Source organism: Entelurus aequoreus, linkage group LG11 (genome assembly GCF_033978785.1).
Source record: "Entelurus aequoreus isolate RoL-2023_Sb linkage group LG11, RoL_Eaeq_v1.1, whole genome shotgun sequence".
NCBI classification, from domain to species: Eukaryota; Metazoa; Chordata; class Actinopteri; order Syngnathiformes; family Syngnathidae; genus Entelurus; species Entelurus aequoreus.
The window spans coordinates 75646403-75659446 of NC_084741.1; the positions used below are offsets into that span (position 1 = coordinate 75646403).

A 13044-nucleotide genomic window follows, 5' to 3' on the forward strand; every position below is an offset into this window, starting at 1 on the left:
TTTGTAACTCTTCAGTTTGCAACAGTGGTAGCTAATCGGCGGAGCTAGACACCTCGCAGTGTGCTGATTGGTCACTTACTGAAAGAGTAGAAAAACGATGCCCTCCATTGTTGTCCTTTTGTTGACTGTGTGGGCTTCTTTCTCTCGGTTGAGTTGGTTGTGACCACGCTATGATGTCAGAACTACTTGCTGGAAACTTGGCCTTAAATGCTGTTGTGAAATGTGTTGACATGTGTGTGTGCGTGTGTGTGTGTTCTCAGTCTGGTGGTGCTGGTGGCGCTCAACATGCTGCTCTTCTACAAACTTTACGCCCTGGAGCGAGCGGCCCATACACTGGAGACATGGCACTCCTACTCACTAACAGACAGGTAAGCACCAGTTACTACTAAACCTTCTGGTGGAATCTAAAGCAATGGTTCTTAATAAGGATGTCGATAATGGCTTTTTGCCGATATTCCGATATTGTCCAACTCTTTAATTACAGATACCGATATCAACCGATACTGATATATACAGTCGTGGAATTAACACATTATTATGCCTAATTTGGACAACCAGGTATGGTGAAGATAAGGTCCTTTTTTTTAAAAAGTATAAAATAAAATAAGATAAATAAATTAAAAACATTTTCTTGAATAAAAAATAAAGTTAAACAATATAAAAACAGTTACATAGAAACTAGTAATTAATGAAAATGAGTAAAATTAACTGTTAAAGGTTAGTACTATTAGTGGACCAGCAGCACGCACAATCATGTGTGCTTACGGACTGTATCCCTTGCAGACTGTATTGATATATATTGATATATAATGTAGGAACCAGAATATTAATAACAGAAAGAAACAACCCTTTTGTGTGAATGAGTGTGAATGGGGGAGGGAGGTTTTTTGGGTTGGTGCACTAATTGTAAGTGTATCTTGTGTTTTTTATGTTGATTTAATTAAAAAAAACAAAAAAATAAAAATAAAAAACCTGATACTGATAATAAAAAAAACGATACCGATAATTTCCGATATTACATTCTAAAGCATTTATCGGCCAATAACATCGGCAGGCCGATATTATCAGGCATCTTTAGTTCTTAACCATAAGTGCCCCCTAGAGGACCACCAATAAATATCTGTTTCTCAGCTGTGGTCCGTATGGGCCGCTCAGTACTCAGTTGTAATACACTTTTTCACCACTTGTGGCAGTAATGACAATATCAAACAAACTGAAGAAATTATAGAGAAGTTTTTAGCTGCAAAAATTAGGACTGATTAGGTGTTTGTTTCTTCATTTGCTCCTAAATTTGACAGTATTTTGCGGACTATAGAGAGCACTGGTATACAGTATAAGCCGCACCCACTTAATTTTAGGGAAAAAAATTGTTTTCCATCTATCAGCCACACCGGAACTGCAAATATATACGTTGTGAAATTAGTTATTTACACAGACATGTTTGGTAAATGTTTATATACATACCTTAATTGTTTCCAAACGGTGTCTGTAACACGGAAGTTAAACAGCTGATCAAACATAACAGAAGTCATCGTCATGGGCCCACTAGCTGCGGAAGCTAGCTCTCCAATCAGCTCAACAGACTCAATAATTCCACAGTGACGTTTTAGGTAAATTTACTGAAGAATTTGTGAAACTCAAACAACACAAAAAGAATGCCATTGTAAGTTAATGATACTAACACAGACACTTGTAAACGACGCTAGCTGGATTACATTACAATAGTGCGTACAAATATGCATGAAAACTCTCTTACAGACATCACACATGGGACGCTTTAGTAAGTGTAGTGGATTGTCCGAAGCTTAAGCAGGCAACAAAAGTAGTTTAGTACAACAAATTTATTTACCCATTATCAGAAGTGCAGGTTGAATTAAGTTGGCCGTGCAGACAGACCACATGTTACTCCGGAGTAAACAAGACACACACAAGCCAAAATCACTCCCGAGTTCCGGTCTTCTGCCATTTTGTATATGTCTCTTGTGCGTCATTGTTTTTTATCGAGTGCGTCATGATTGTTTTGTTTTGGTTTTGTCTGTTCCAAAACAACCTTGTATCTCTTAGTCATATTTGGAAAATCTAAACATTCTGTAGACAGGTTGGCATAACTCCATATTCACCTTTGTCCCACAACTGGTCCATTCAATGGCACAAAATAGAAGAGAATTGAAAATGAGCGGACATTCTTAAAAGACAAGAAATATAGGTCAAAAGGTCAGAAATTCTACGACATACCCTCCTTCCAGGGTCTTAAGACCCTGGACCAAAACAATTTCTGATGTAGACCACTAAGTTAAATCTCTACCACAGATAGAGGCAAAAACCTCAATGTTTTTAAACGAGGCAAAAATTCCGTCTATGACCCTCCTTCAGAGCGATCGCTGTTACCAGCCTGCAGTAAAACCATCTCACAGAACACAATTAGTGGCCTACCCTTTGATTTAGTAAAGGAATAACAAATACTTTGATCATGAACATCATTGAACATAAATAGATGAATGTATATAGACTTATGACTGTAAGACATTTGCAAAAATATTTTTCCCGGCATTTGCAATGAATGTAGTTACCAATATTGTTAATTATCAATTGATTTTGAACACACAACTGAATTTCGTATGAGTCCATGTTCGATTAGTGCTCGTATAGATGGCTCGGTGGTGCCTCAGGCTGGTGGCCCGCCGACACCTCGTTGGGCTTTTGGCTGCCTTGGTGAAGAAAGAGATCCACTCAAACAGTCTGTCTCTGTCTCTTCTTGGGGTGGGGTTCAGTCCATTGGGCAGACTGTGCAATGGCATGTGCGCGCTGGCCGCTTTGGGGAAAACTCAGGTAGAGTTGGAGCTGTGGGGGCTTTGGGGAAGGCTGGGGCAGAGTATGGGGCGTGGGGCTTTGGTCCAGGCCCTCGGCTTGCTTCAGGGCCTCCTTCCACAGCTGCTGGAATCCCGACGGACACATATTGGCTGGCAACCTTAGTCGTTCTCGTCATCGCTGGCAAGGTGTAGTCTCTCCTCTCGGTTCCTTCCAGTCAGGTATCGGGTGTTGTTCCCTGATACCGAAGTACATGTCAAACTACTTCCTTAACGTAAATGACCGCCATAACCACAACACCAGGGGGTGCTCCACTAACCACGTTAAACCCAGATTCCGAACTAACAAAGGTCTTAACTCATCCTCTTTCTATGCCACATCAATGTGGAATGCGCTCCCAACAGGTATAAAAGAAAGGGCATCTCTATCCTCCTTCAAGACCGCAATAAAAGTTCACCTCCTGGCAGCTACAACCCTAAACTAACACCCTCCCCGGATTGCTAATAATCAAATGTAAACAATCAAATGCAGATACTTTTTCTTTTTCTTATGCCTTCTGATCTCTCTCTCTCTCTCTCTCTATGTCCACTACTTGATGTCCATATCCCCCCCCATGCCCCCCCCTCCACACCCCTGATTGTAAATAAAGAAAATAATTCAATGTGATTATCTTGTGTGATGACTGTATTATGATGATAGTATATATGATAGTATATATCTGTATCATGAATCAATTTAAGTGGACCCCGACTTAAACAAGTTGAAAAACTTATTCGGGTGTTACCATTTAGTGGTCAATTGTACGGAATATGTACTTCACTGTGCAACCTACTAATTAAAGACTCAATCAATCAAAATAAAAAAAGGTCCTGGATCGGCTTTGACCGTGCCCCTCTTAGCGAGTGCAAGGGAATCTGGAGTGGCTGCTTTCATCCTCAAATCTGCACAGAGGAACTGGCACACAAATTCTACATTTTGCAAACTTACCATTTTGGTCTCATGGTCTTTCCACCTTCCTAGGAAGCTGCTGGTCCTGAGAAGTGCTGATCTTGTGACTGAAGAAGATTAACCTGTTTTCTTAAAATAGGTGCCGTTGTTTGACCTAATCTTTTTGGGGAAACCATGTCGGGATATTAGATCATTCACAAAACATTTCATTACTGAATTGGCACCCTCCTTTGAGGTTGGGGTTGCTTTCGCCAACCACTGCAATTGTCAATCTAAATCATTACGTTCCTTTATCCTTGTACCGGATTGATCATATTGATTAAATAAAACCTCAACACGCTCAAACTTGACCCAATCCAAACTCACCTCCCCCCTCTGTCCCTTTCACAGGGACAGTGTTAGTCGTAGTAATAGTAATAGTAGTAGTAGTATTAGTAGTTTCAGAAACATCCAAGAAAAAGAAAAGAGGGGGGAGGTTGCGAGAGGGGGGGATTAAACCAGATAAGAAACCAGGTGCTACACAAAAGATATTAAATTACGCATATATCTAAATGTACCAACATAAACTGACTCACTCAATACACACACATTTCAGCATTCATCATTATACACACACATTGTTAAATTACCATACCACCCCATTGTCCAGACAAATATAAACAACTAATGCACGCGTGCTTTTGTGGAATCGGCCGTCTCATATCACAAAAACCAGGTTCCATCATTGCTCATAAAACGGCGATTAACCCGTTTCATTGAAGCAACACCTGCGTTATCCCTGACCAACACGGAAAAACCTGGCCTAACGCCCAGTAGGACCACTGGAAATCATCCAGCAATCCTACAGACTCGTGTCTGGTCAGTCCATACAGTTTCACCAAGTTTCACCAAAGCTCTACCATATGCAGCCCGATCAATACCTGTCTATTTGCAGCAAATTTCCAAATTCGTCGTGACAGCTATACGCTCAGTTGATCTCCTTTACCGGAGTCAATGAGCGGTCACCTATAAGAGGCTTTTCCCACCGCTGCAGTTTCCACATAAACAGATATGTCGCACCTTCATAGACGTCATCAATTTATATGGGCCAAATGTCACACCAGTTAGCAAATCTTGCCTATAATTTAGCTGTATCCAACTCTGACTAATCTGATGCACTTGCAGCAAGAAGCATCCTCTGCCAGCAACGACAGAGGATGAAGAGGTTAAAAGAAATTTTTCGTGTCACAGTCTACGCTTCAAAAACACTCCAAACCACCAAAATTCTATCAACAATCCCCTTATGTTAAAAACAAGAAATCACAAGTTTTCAACAAACACACAGACAAATGATCACATATAAAACAACTCAATCCAACCATAATTTACCCCATTCCAGGTTGTTTTTGGAGAACCTGACTAAACCTATCTTTTATCAAAAATAGATTCAGCAATTAGTCTTATCGATCCGGCTCTCTCCAGGCAGAAAATGTTTACACTTTAAGCAAAACGCTTACCTTGTTATGCGCGCGTGCAGCACACTGTCTGCCTGACAGAGAGAGCGGGAGCGGCTGTCGACCTGTAGCTTCTAAACCATCCTGTTCGTGACGCCAATTTGTGTAGTGGATTGTCCGAAGCTTAAGCAGGCAACAAAAGTAGTTTAGTACAACAAATTTATTTACCCATTATCAGAAGTGCAGGTTGAATTAAGTTGCCCGTGCAGACAGACCACATGTTACTCCGGAGTAAACAAGACACACACAAGCCAAAATCACTCCCGAGTTCCGGTCTTCTGCCATTTTTTATATGTCTCTTGTGCGTCATTGTTTTTTATCGAGTGCGTCATGATTGTTTTGTTTTGGTTTTGTCTGTTCCAAAACAACCTTGTATCTCTTAGTCATATTTGGAAAATCTAAACATTCTGTAGACAGGTTGGTATAACTCCATATTCACCTTTGTCCCACAACTGGTCCATTCAATGGCACAAAATAGAAGAGAATTGAAAATGAGCGGACATTCTTAAAAGACAAGAAATATAGGTCAAAAGGTCAGAAATTCTACGAGTAAGAATTGTTTTAGTTTTATTGTAAAACTTACACACGTTGCTTTGAGTAATGAAGAATCCATACGAGTAGAACGTTATGGACAGCAAGAAGACTGAACTTCTACTTCCAGTTGCAAGTAGAAGTGTGTTTGTTTTTTAAACTATTTGCATTATGGCCGTAAATCCATTAATTAGCCACGGCGTTTTATAAGCCACAGGGTTCAAACTGTAGGAACAAAGTAACGGCTTATATTCTGGAATGTGCAGTATTTATATTACCATTATTTATTATTATATTAGTTAGTATTTATTAATTTTAGCACTGCATCATTGTATGTAAATTTATGTTTCATCAGTTTTCATAACTTATGATCAGTCCATCAAAGTAGACGCACACACCTGCAGATCACAGAGACTACAGTGACGATCAGCAACAAAAAGTTCAATATTTTGCGGTCCCATATAATGCGACCTTGACTCGGACCCCGAATTTTCACCCGTTTTTTTCCACCAGAGTCAATTGCGTTGTTTTTCAGAAATTATCACGTATCCACAAACTTACACAGTAAATCTTGATGAATATCTCCAAAAAGAAGGAATTTAAAAAAAAAACCTAACTAAACGAAAACAACAAAATCTCGACACAGTGATGTCCAAACCTACCGTATTTTTCGGACTATAAATCGCAGTTTTTTTCATAGTGTGGCCGGGGGTGCGACTTATACTCAGGAGCGACTTATGTGTGAAATTATTAACACATTACCGTAAAATATCAAATAATAATATTATCTCATTCACGTAAGAGACTAGACGTATAAGATTTCATGGGATTTAGCGATTATGAGTGACAGATTGTTTGGTAAACATATAGCATGTTCTATATGTTATAGTTATTTGAATGACTCTTACCATAATATGTTACGTTAACATACCAGGCACGTTCTCAGTTGGTTATTTATGCGTCATATAACGTACACTTATTCAGCCTGTTGTTCACTATTCTTTATTTATTTTAAATTGCCTTTCAAATGTCTATTCTTGGTGTTGGGTTTTATCAAATACATTTCCCCCAAAAATGCGACTTATACTCCAGTGCGACTTATATATGTTTTTTTCCTTCTTTATTATGCATTTTCAGCCGGTGCGATTTATATTCCGGAGCGATTTATACTCCGAAAAATACGGTACTGTTGGAAAATGCCCGCCCCATTCTGTGACATGGGAGTATAGTCCACTATCACGTCACGCGACGTGGGGGCATTATTCATCAAGCAGGTTTACGCAGCCGAGCTACGCGTATAACTTTTTTAATAAGAAAAGGGTAAAAAAAAAAAAAGGATCAGGACTTTTAAAAGCTGTGTGCTAAACAAATGCAGCTTTAGTGACACACTAAGCATCCTGTAACAGTATTGCTAAGTGCTAAACAACATATTCAAACATAATAAAACAATCACTTACTGCACAATGTCTGCTCTCACTGGGATAAAGACTGATGGGATGTTTATATCTTTGCCTTTACATCAACAATTCATCATAATCTTCACAAAGGCTTAAAAAAATAAAAGTGCCGCAAATGAGCGCCTTTTCGTGTCTTTCTCGCCATCTCCGGGTGTAAGTTGGATGTCAAAGTTGACCAGTGGGTTTATGTTCACAACCTTCTACTATCCAGGTGAGAGGCATGATTTATAATCTGGAATTAACTTTCACCACTCTGAGGTGATTAAAGGACCAGTATAAACTAGTTAGCTCTCTGTGATGACGGCACAGCTAAAAACAGTTTGTCTGCGTTAGCGCTTATAATAACAATGGCGCTATTACTCGGTTAATATTCAGGTCACGACATGTGAATGGAGTATTGTTGGCGCTTTTTGGATGTTTTTTACAGGGCTTTACGGGACGAATAGAATACTCAAATTATCTACATTGTGAGCCACCTCTTACTTGCCGTATTTTACGACCTAGAATGCATAAAAAAAGAAAACATATGTGCTTATGTCTTACATAAGGATTGTGAATGATTGACAAAATACCAAAAAAAAAGAATTCAGAGTGTTTATAAGTACTTTTTAAACACATTCAATAATACCGAAGGTGAAATAATAATAATAATGACCGTGATATGATATTTTCATATTGTTACTTTCCTACTCGGCAGTCTTTTAAGGACTCTCAGACTGTTGGAAAATAGAACTCTTCAAGCAAGAACGAATGAACACGAATGTGGATATATTAAAAAATGCGCAAAAAAAAAAAAAAAAAAGTCTATCCACAAAAACATATTCGCTGGCTGCCATGCAGACTTTTTCCAAGCCATGACCCCTCCCCCGCACTGATGATGTTACATAACACCTGTGTTCAATCAATCCACTGTAGCAAGTGTGACGTGAACGTCGTCCTATGTGTGGCTGACTTTGACGTGATTTCTCCGCTTCCCCCCACCCACCAGTCCTCTTCCGCAGACGGCAGGCGAGTGGGCTCAGGTGCTGCAGCTGCAGAGACAATTCCACCAGGCGCAGCTCAGCAAGTGGCAGCAGATCCTGCAGTCGTCCGTGGCTCTTCTTGACCAGGCGAGTGCTTCACCCTACTTGGCGACATGCATCAATGTATGGAAATCACTGTGCCCCAAATCAGGCATCCCACGATGAAGATGACATGTAATACAAATCTTCATGTTATAATTGAACAAACTTGTAGCAGACACCATGAATACAATCTTACTAAGTGACTCGCTAATTCTGCTAAATATTTGACTTTTTACACATGTAACAATTCAATTTAACTTCGATTCAGAATTTGAGGTTGCCAATACGATTCAGGTACGATATACATTTTTTAGAACGACCCGATCCGAAAAGGTTGAGTGAGTTGAAATGGCTGTGGAATAAATATTAGATATTAGACACTGCAGGTGAAGTTCATGTAAGGGAGTGACATACACTATATTGCCTAAAGTATTTGGCCACCTGCTTTTACCCACATGTGAACTTGAAGTGCCATCCCCTGGAATTGTCCAAAATGTTTTGGTATCCTGGAGCATTCAAAGTTCCTTTCACTGGAACTAAGCCCAACTCCTGAAAAACAACCCCACACCATAATTCCTCCTCCACCAAATTTCACACTTGGCACAACCTCCAAAGCCAGACTGGTCCATCAGATTGCCAGATGGAAAAGCGTGACTCGTCAGTCCAGAGAAAGCCTCTCCACTGCTCTACAGCCCAGTGGCGACGTGCTTTACACCACTACATCCCATGCTTTGCATTGGACTTGGTGATGAATGGCTTAGATGCAGCTGCTCGGCCATGGAAACCCATTCCATGAAGCTCTCTGCGTACTGTACGTGGGCTAATTGGAAGGTCACATGAAGTTTGGAGCTCTGTAGCAACTGACTGTGCAGAAAGTCTTTGCACTATCCACTTCAACATCCGCTGAGCCCTCTCTGTCTGTTTACGTGGCCTACCACTTGGTGGCTGACTTGCTGTTGTTCCCAAACTCTTCACTTTTCTTATAATAAAGTTGACGGAATAAAGGGACGGAATCACAGAATTGGCCAGTAAAACGGAATCCACTGTTAAACGCAAAATATCAGGGAAATTGATATAAATGTAAGTTAATAATACTAACACAGACACTCGTAAACGTGTTAGTCTATTAACTCATGCTAACAACGCTAGTTTCGTTACATTACAATAGTATGTACAAATATGCATGAAGACACGCCTACCAACGTCACACATGAGACGGTTTACTAAGTAAGAATTGTTTTAGTTATATTGTAAAACTTAAAAAAAACATAGCTTGGAAATGATGAATGAAGAATCCATATGAGTAGAATGCTTTGGACGGCGAGAAGACTGTATGGCACTTCTACTTCCGGTTGAAAGCACTAACAAACACACCTTTTCAGTTTATTTGCTTGTTTTTGGGGTTTTTTTATGTTTGCGTTATGGCCGTCAGCGAAGAAAAATCCATAAATTAGCCGCACCGTTTTATATGCCTCAGGGTCCAAAGTGTAGGAAAAAAGTGGCAGCTTATAGTCCGAAATTTACGGTAAAAATAGGAAGCTAAAACTAGCAAGAACAATCCATACACCCACAACACATCTCATTTGCATGTGTTGTTGTGAACGACATCATGGATGTAAGATCAATGTACAAACAGCAGTCAACACTTTTAATTTTTTTATAAAACGGCCTGGTCATCGTCGTCTTACTCGTCAATCTCAGAACAACAGCACACTTCCCCCCCTTGCTGTGCGCAACATCCTGTCTGACTGCGCTAACAAAATAAAGGTTTCAAAAAAAGTGCCTCATGATGTACTTAAAACACAATTATTATGCTTTGACTTAAAATATTGGTCAAAATTGTCCCAAAGATGTATTGCACCGATAAAAGTGACAATTTTATTTGACACAAAAAGCACACACTCTATGGTGGTCAAATTAGTGTAAAGGGTGAAAAATACTGAAAAAAATACTTTAAGTATTGTACTTGTTTATTCATTACTAATGTATAGCTCTAAATAAATACTAGATAAATATTTTTGTTTTTAATTGAATTAATAATTGTGATTATTATTTTAGCTGTTTTATTGCGTGATTTTTATGTCATCCAAATTGATGTCTTCCAACTTCCTTTTTTTTTTTTTTTTGGCCAGATGAAGCAGTCGCTCGAAAAACTGCACCAAGGCATCGCGGTCCCAGGAGTCCAGCAGGACCCGGACCCAATCCCGGATACCCCGACGGACACCTGAGCCCCTGCCCCGCCCCCATGGTACTGCCACGCCCACTCTCACCGTTGCCAGGGAACAACAGAACATGACCCACAAGCACCCTCACCTGTTAGACTTGAAGCCACGCCCCCCGAGTGGTCAATCAGCAATAATCTGAGAGAGGGGCGGGGCCTTATGAGCAAGTACTTTTTTGGATGCCACGTTTCAGCGAGGAAGGAGGGCTCCGCCTCCTCCTCTTCCTCCTTTCAGACACACGCCTCCTCTTCCCAAGGCTGTTTTCTTGTTTTATATAATAATAATAATCGTAATAATGAAGAAGAAGTTAGTTATTGTGGACCACTTGCAGTATTTATTCTAACCTTTGACCTGACGTCTCGTCCTCACTTGCTGTCAATCACGTTGGACCAAAAGGCGGAGCTGCTGGAGGACGACGCCCACAATACAGACTCTTCTTGAATGTTTGACGGTGGAATATTCAAACAATGTTGGTGCGTGTGTGATCACAAGGAGTCCGCGTTACATTTCAGATGTTGCATTTTCTTAATGTTTGCCAAACTTGAAGGACCAACCGGAAAATTCCGTGAGGGGAAAACAAAAAAGGGAATGTATTTTCGTCCTGTTACTTTGTTTTGTTTTGGGTTTTTTTTAAGAAAAAAAATCTCAATATTTTTCCTGTCTTTACAATCCCCCCCCCCCCCCCCCCCCCATGTTGTTTGGTCACGCCCACTCCTGGCTCCCAATCACGTGGTCTCTTCACCCCCCTCCCTCCCTCCCTCCTTCCACCTGCTTGCTGTGGCCCTGCTGTGCGCGGCCCACCAGCAACATGTCGTGTTATTTATTATGAAGAGGCGGAGACTGACGTAGGGAAAGGGGGCGGAGTCCAGAATGTACTGTGAACACGTGATTGTGCACGCGGAGAGAAATGGAAAAAAAAAGAAAAAAAAGTACTTAAAAAATGTCCTTGCTTGTCTTTTGTGTTTGCTGAGGAGTCAACATCAGGAATTTAGCAGTGAAAAAATTCTAAATATTTATCTATAAATAAAGCAATATTTAATAATTTCAATGAAATAAGATTTTTTTTTCTTCACTTGGTAATGTAATTATTTAAAATTGTTTAATAATATTTTCTTCACTTGGCGAGGTCATAACGTGTTGGATATGAAAAATATGTATGATATAATTTTATTATTTCAATCAATTTTGTTAATACTAAATATATTCTTCACTTTGTGAGGAAATCATTTATCAATTATACGTGTTGGATATGAAAAATGAGTGTGATAGAGTTTTTAATACAATTTCAATAAAATTAGCTCATACTAAATATTAAACTAATACACTATATTGCCAAAGGTATTTGGCCACCTGCCTTGACTCACATATGAACATGAAGTGCCATCCCATTCCTAACCCGTAGGGTTCAATATGATGTGTGTCCACCTTTTGCAGCTATTACAGCTTCAACTCTTCTGGGAAGGCTGTCCACAAGGTTGCAGAGTGTGTTTATAGGAATTTTCCACCATTCTTCCAAAGTCACACAGTGATGTTGGTCGAGAAGGCCTGGCTCTCAGTCTCCGTTCTAATTCATCCCAAAGGTCTTCTATTGGGTTCAGGTCAGGACTCTGTGCAGGCCAGTCAAGTTCATCCACAGCAGACTCTGTCATCCATGTCTTTATGGACCTTGCTTTGTGCACTGGTGCACAGTCATGTTGGAAGAAGAAGGGGCCCGCTCCAAACTGTTCCCACAAGGTTGGGAGCATGGAATTGTCCAAAATGTTTTGGTATCCTGGAGCACTCAAAGTTCCTTTCACTGGAACTAAGGGGCCAAGCCCGACTCCGGAAAAACTACCCCACGCCATAATTCCTCCTCCACCACTGCTCTACAGTCAAGTGGCGACGTGCTTTACTCCACTGCATCCCACGCTTTGCATTGGACTTGGTGATGTATGGCTTAGATGCAGCTGCTCGACCATGGAAACCCATTCCTTGAAGCTCTCTGCGTACTGTACGTGGGCTAATTGGAAGGTCACATGAAGTTTGGAGCTCTGTAGCAACTGACTGTGCAGAAAGTCTTTGCACTTCAGCATCCGCTGACCCCTCTCTGTCAGTTTACGTGGCCTACCACTTGGTGGCTGAGTTGCTGTTGTTCCCAAACTCTTCAATTTTCTTATAATAAAGTTGACTTTGGAATATTTAGGAGCGAGGAAATTTCACGACTGGACTTGTTGCACAGGTGGCATCCTATGACAGTTCCACGCTGGAAATCACTGAGAGTGGCCCATTCTTTCACAAATGTTAGTAGAAACAGTCTCCATGCCTAAGTGCTTGATTTTATACACCTGTGGCCAAGTGATTAGGACACCTGATTCTCATCATTTGGATGGGTGGCCAAATACTTTTGGCAATATTGTTTATGTTCTTCACTTGGTGATGTAATCAATCAATTATATGAAGCGGCATTAAATACTTTATAATTATTGTAATAATTTAAATACAATTTGTTCACACTGAATACTGTTTTATTAATATGTTCTTC

The 13044-nt window shown here is 40.2% G+C and overlaps 1 protein-coding gene across 5 annotated transcripts in view; it reads left to right on the forward strand.

Moving 5' to 3' along the window:
- Positions 1 to 11560, forward strand: part of LOC133660478 (protein Aster-A-like) — a 74815-nt gene extending 63255 nt beyond the window's left edge. For all 5 annotated transcript variants that reach the window (XM_062064007.1, XM_062064006.1, XM_062064008.1 and 2 more), the window contains 3 exons: positions 261 to 368; positions 8226 to 8346; positions 10434 to 11560. In XM_062064007.1, the coding sequence (XP_061919991.1) occupies positions 261 to 368; positions 8226 to 8346; positions 10434 to 10529 (325 nt within the window). In that variant the 3' untranslated portion in view covers positions 10530 to 11560. The remainder of the gene's footprint in view (positions 1 to 260; positions 369 to 8225; positions 8347 to 10433) is intronic.
- The last annotated feature ends 1484 nt before the right edge of the window (positions 11561 to 13044 follow it).